The sequence below is a fragment of the Arachis ipaensis genome, chromosome B1, assembly GCF_059453495.1.
Source record: "Arachis ipaensis isolate K30076 ecotype BB chromosome B1, ASM5945349v1, whole genome shotgun sequence".
Taxonomy (NCBI): domain Eukaryota; kingdom Viridiplantae; phylum Streptophyta; class Magnoliopsida; order Fabales; family Fabaceae; genus Arachis; species Arachis ipaensis.
This window is the reverse complement of record NC_142436.1, coordinates 151827111-151833190: the sequence shown is the minus strand read 5'-3', so window position 1 is coordinate 151833190 and position 6080 is coordinate 151827111. Positions and strand designations below refer to the sequence as shown.

At 32.7% G+C, this 6080-nt stretch overlaps 1 protein-coding gene across 1 annotated transcript; it reads left to right on the top strand.

The window, feature by feature from the left end:
* Positions 1-2458: 2458 nt before the first annotated feature.
* Positions 2459-5398, top strand: EIR1 (Auxin efflux carrier family protein). Its single transcript, XM_016346421.3, has 5 exons — positions 2459-3698; positions 3985-4305; positions 4394-4551; positions 4803-4879; positions 5050-5398. The coding sequence occupies exons 1-5, from the start codon at positions 2531-2533 to the stop codon at positions 5114-5116; spliced, it is 1791 nt and encodes a 596-aa protein (XP_016201907.1). The 5' UTR covers positions 2459-2530; the 3' UTR covers positions 5117-5398.
* Positions 5399-6080: the final 682 nt, after the last annotated feature.

Genomic DNA, 6080 nt, shown 5'->3' with positions numbered 1-6080 from the left:
GTATTTTAATAAAAAATAAAAAATAAAAAATATTTTTTCGGACGGATCTAAACACACCTAAATACCATCACGTGTCAATGTGGCCAGTCTTATTCTTAACATATATTCTTAAAATAAATTTAAATATAGTATATATTATTATTTATTAAAATAAAAATTATTTTAAATACTTGATATAATTAAAATAAGACATTAAAAATAATTAAAAACATTAATTTATATTTTAATATCAATAAAATATCAACATATCATTATAATTTATCTAAAAAATACTTTATATTTTATATGTATGCGTGTCCCAGTGTCATGTAAGATTTTAAAATTCACGTGTCATATCCTGTTCTGTATCTGTGTCAGTATCTGTGCATCATAACTACGATGACTATGGTATTTCAAACAATATTGCTAAAGTTAAAGTAACATTTTTTTATTATTAAACAATATTTTTTTAAAAATATTACTTAAAAAAATATTATCGAAATATAAAAAAATATGACTTTAATTTTAATAATACTTGCATAATGACCATATAGCATAGTCATATACTAGAATCCACTAATAAAAAAATTCAAAAAATAATTAATTTGGATTGGTATAGTGGTTAACTCACTAATTTGCTTAAATAATGATCGGAGGTTCGAATCCTGCGTTGTTCATATAGTATTGTCTAATAACAAATACTTAAACGACAAATTAGAGATATTGTAAAAATGATGGATGTATTAGAAAGTCAATAATACTAGCTAAATAGATAATTAAAGCTTATACATTCTATATGATACGGAAATAATAGATAAACATAAAGACAAGAATTCAAACTGAATAAAAAAATACATTAAAATTGAAATAGGAACAAAAATGATAGATTGAAATTGAGTACAAAGAGAATCACTTTACTTTCTACCCAATTTCTTGACGCAACAAGAAATGGACTCCTCAACCTAACTTGTCAACGCCATAGTTTGGAAATTGAATCGAAGGGACTCCTCAACCTTCTATTCAATTCCCCGAAGTAACAAGAGAGGGACTCCTCAACCTCAATTGTCCACACCATGGTTTCATCACGAAACCAAAAAGGGTTTTTGAAACCTCTAAAAATTCTATGCTACGACTACAATAGCTAAGGAGGTATTTATAATCTCTTATTAGGTTAAAACAAAGAAAACCCTAAAACCCATAAACATAAGGCCCAATCTAGTAATTAAATAAACAAAATCAAAATACATTAAATAAAATATTCTAAAAATGTAAACTAAAATATCTTCTAAATAACTCTTGAACTCTTCATATCACGAACATTTGAAGCACGTATCACTATAGATAAGAGAATTGTTTAAAAAATGGATAATAGCAAGATTAAGTGTCATGATATATTGGATTATAATAAATTAATAATCAATATATTGTCCGATAGAATAGTAATAAACAATAATGCTAAAGAATCAGTATATTTTATAATTTATATTTATTACTTAATTATTATTAATATTTTTAATAATGTGAGATTATATTTAATAATGTAAGATTATACGCTATTTTTTTGATAGTTAAATATTAGTTAAATTTTAATAAAAATATTAGTCTCTAAGACTTTCTCTAGTAATAAATATTTATTCTTCTTCAGTCTTAGCAAGTGTGTTGAGCCTTATTTTTTTAATTAAAAATGCTAAGGTAATTTACTAATTTACATATATGAAACATTTGCAACTCAATATCATGTAAGTATGTTTTTATTTTATTAGACCAATTCTAAAATTTATTATTTACATTGTTTACGAAAGTCATTGTCTATCTAGTAAAATCGGACCGAAATATCTTAAAAGAAATTTAACTGCAAATTTATCATCAATTTTATTATGTAAATCATGGAATTTGGTCATAATTTATGTTTGTTCATAAAACCTAAAGGAAACCAACAATGCAAGTTAGTATGGAGGACAACAACACTAAATCAAAATAAGAGTGAAACATATATTATTACTAAATTGTGAACTAATGGTTAAAAAAAAAATGATTACCCAAAGAAATGAACAACAGATGGACGATCTGCGTATGGTGTTGTTTTGTTTTTGAGAAGTAAAAGAAAGTTAGATGAGCAATTATTGGAAGAGAGCACGTCATAAACTAGTTTTCATACATAAGCTAAGGCTAAGAGAGAGTAAAACTATTGTTTACATTAAAATAATATGATTCCCTTGGGAAGAAGATCTTTGCTGCAAGCGCAGATCACTGAATACTGCCCAATTCACATGTGCATGAACCACTACAATGCCGCCGAGTTAGTAGCATTTAGCTTCTTTATACTATACTGCTACCACTTCATGGAAATTCCAACCCTTTTATTATTATTATTATTTAAATCCTCCACTTGTTTGGTTTATGTTTATATCATGTCATAATAAATAAATAAATAATTTTAAAAAGTAAAATTTGAAAGTATGTATCTATCTATAAGAGAGGCCTAAGAATAAAGATTTCAACCTCTTTATTCATGAAACTTGTTTTCGCACCTTAATTAATAATTTTCAGCATGATCACGGGTAAGGATATCTACGATGTGTTTGCAGCCATTGTGCCACTGTATGTGGCTATGATCTTAGCATATGGTTCAGTTCGGTGGTGGAAGATCTTCACGCCGGACCAATGCTCCGGGATTAACCGCTTCGTTGCGGTGTTTGCAGTTCCACTCCTCTCTTTCCACTTCATCTCCTCCAATGACCCTTACGCCATGAACTACCACTTCATAGCAGCTGATTCTCTTCAGAAGCTTGTGATCTTGGCTGCGCTTTTTCTATGGAACACCTTCACAAAACACGGTAGCTTGGATTGGACCATCACCCTCTTCTCACTCTCCACTCTCCCAAACACACTCGTCATGGGAATCCCTCTCCTCAAAGCCATGTACGGCGACTTCTCCGGCAGCCTCATGGTCCAAATCGTTGTGTTGCAGAGCGTTATATGGTACACTCTCATGCTCTTCATGTTCGAATACAGAGGTGCTAAGCTTCTTATCTCCGAGCAGTTCCCGGAGACTGCAGGCTCCATCACCTCCTTCAGGGTTGACTCCGATGTGGTGTCGCTCAACGGCAGGGATCCACTGCAAGCGGATGCAGAGATTGGTGAAGATGGAAAGCTTCATGTCGTGGTGAAGAGATCAGGTGCTTCCTCCATGATATCTTCCTTCAACAAGTCTCATTTAACTTCCATGACTCCTCGAGCTTCCAATCTCACCGGTGTTGAGATCTATTCCGTTCAATCATCCAGGGAACCAACACCCAGAGCTTCCAGTTTCAATCAAACGGACTTCTTCGCCATGTTTAATGCAAGCAAAGCACCCAGTCCCAAACACGGTTACACCAATGGCGACTCCAAAGGAGCGACGCCGAGGACATCGAATTTCGAAGAAGAGATGATGATGAAGATGCATAATAAGAAAAGAGGAGCGAGAAGCATGAGTGGCGAACTGTTCAACTCTTCTTATCCGCCTCCGAACCCTATGTTTTCAGGATCTACAAGCGGCTTAAAGAAGAAAGATAGCGGCAGCGGAACTACTCCTCCTAACAACAAGGAGTTGCACATGTTTGTATGGAGTTCAAGCGCTTCCCCAGTCTCTGAGGGGAATCTCAGACAAGCTGTTCATAGTGCTGCATCTACGGATTTTGATAAGGCGGTTACACCAGAGACTCTTGCCTCCAAAGGTAATAATTAAGAATCGTTGAATAATTTGATAAGTTTGACTAAATTATTATCTAACAGTTCTCAGCTATCAACTTCACATTAAGTTAACTGCACCTTATTTTCTATCAATAACTAACTGGTGAAAACTTAGGTGCAGTCGTCGATTTAACGTGAAGTTAATAGTTGAGAATCGTTAGATGAAAATTAAATCAAATCATCTCACGGTTCTCAGTTATCAACTTTACGTAAAGTTTAGATTTTTGAGAGAGTAGAGAGTGTAATACATGTGTGCATGGATGCATGCAGCTGTGCAGGAGTTGATTGAGAACATGAGTCCAGCACGTAGAGAGGCGGAGATTGAGGAAGGAGGAGGGAAGAAGGTGGTGGAGATGGAAGAAGGAGATGCAAAGAAGAAGCAACACATGCCGCCGGCTAGTGTGATGACAAGGCTCATCCTCATCATGGTTTGGAGGAAACTCATTAGAAATCCAAATACTTATTCAAGCCTTTTGGGACTCACATGGTCTCTCATATCATTTAGATTTCACATAGAAATGCCGAGTATTGTAAAAGGATCCATATCTATACTTTCTGATGCAGGTCTTGGAATGGCCATGTTCAGTCTAGGTACTTGTCTTTAATTTGTCTCTTGCTCAAACCATTTAATTAATTTCTTTGTGTATTGTATGTTTTTGTTTAATGGTTTAATTTTCAGGTCTGTTCATGGCATTGCAGCCGAAGATAATTGCATGTGGAAAATCTGTTGCCGCGTTTTCTATGGCAGTTAGGTTCTTGACAGGTCCAGCTGTGATTGCTGCTACCTCCATTGGCATTGGTATTCGAGGAGTTCTACTGCATGTTGCAATTGTTCAGGTCAATGCATGCAATTACCTAATAATAATAATAATAATATGGTGGAAACTTAGGTGCAATTAACTTCACGTGAAGTTGATAACTGAGAGCCACATGAGATGATTTGACTGATTTGACTAAAGTTTCATCTAATGATTCTCAGCTATCAACTTCATTCAACTTCACATGAAGTCGACTGCACCTGAGTTTTCACCTAATAATATATATACTTGTTAATGAAATTATTATTAACTAAACCATTGATTCATCAGGCTGCACTTCCCCAGGGTATTGTTCCCTTTGTGTTCGCCAAAGAATACAATCTCCACGCGGATATCCTCAGCACTGCGTAAGTCGTATTTATTTTTTGGTAGAAACTCGCAGTCAATTTAGTCAAATCAGTTAAATTATTTAACAGTTTTTAGTTATTAATATCACGTGAAGTTGATTATATTTGAGTTTTTTTTAGTTAATTAATAATGTGATTATATTAATTAAGACTTAAGAATATATGTGCAGGGTTATATTTGGAATGCTGGTAGCATTGCCCATAACAATTCTTTACTACGTGCTCCTTGGACTCTAATCAGAATCTATCTACTTATTATCTTGGAAGAAACTAAACAAGTGTGTGATGCTGTACAAGATATAATATATAGTAGTATAGTACTATTGATTCATATCAAAGTTTTGATTTTATTTGTTGCAAAAATTTCTAGCTATTATAGATCAGTCTTAATTAGAGATGTTCACATTTTTATTTTGAATTTTGATAACACCAATATCAATGTAGCAAATGGTATCATGCAATTTAATATAAGAATTTTACTTGGCTAGCTGATTAACGGTAGCACTGGTCAAGACTCAAGAGAATGGCCTCATTCTAAGTATTGAAATTAATTAAAAGCCTGAACTCATGGCACGAAAACTCGTCATTAGCAGTAAGCTCTACATTTTATACTAATATTAATCTTCACAATATTAAAATATACTCATTGACTTATGCATCGCCAATTCTATCATGGTAACATTCGCATTTCCAATAAATTTAAATATTTAATAACATTCAACTCTAGTTTAGTCTTTACAAGCCATGTGACTTACATAGATGATAGTAAACGGCTCTAATTGGAGCAAAATTATTAAGGGTAAAGTATATTTTTTGTCCTGAAGTTTCACAAAAATTTTAAAAATACCCCTAAGTTTTATTTTGTTTTGATTTTGTCTCAGAAGTTTTCGACTTGCATCAATTATACCTCTAACGGCTAATTTTTAAAAAAATTTAAGGTCAATTCAACAACAATTTTATAAGAACAACCCTCAACACAAGTAAATCAAGCATAATTTTCATCTATTATTGTTAGATTGGTCTTAAATTTTTTGAAAATTTGGCCGTTAGGGGTATATTTGATGCAAATCGAAAACTTTTGGGACAAAATTGAAACAAAATAAAACTTAGGGGTATTTTTAAAATTTTTGTCAAATTTCTGAGATAAAAAAATATACTTTACCCAATTATTAATTCATGTTAACTTCTTGCATGTTATTAA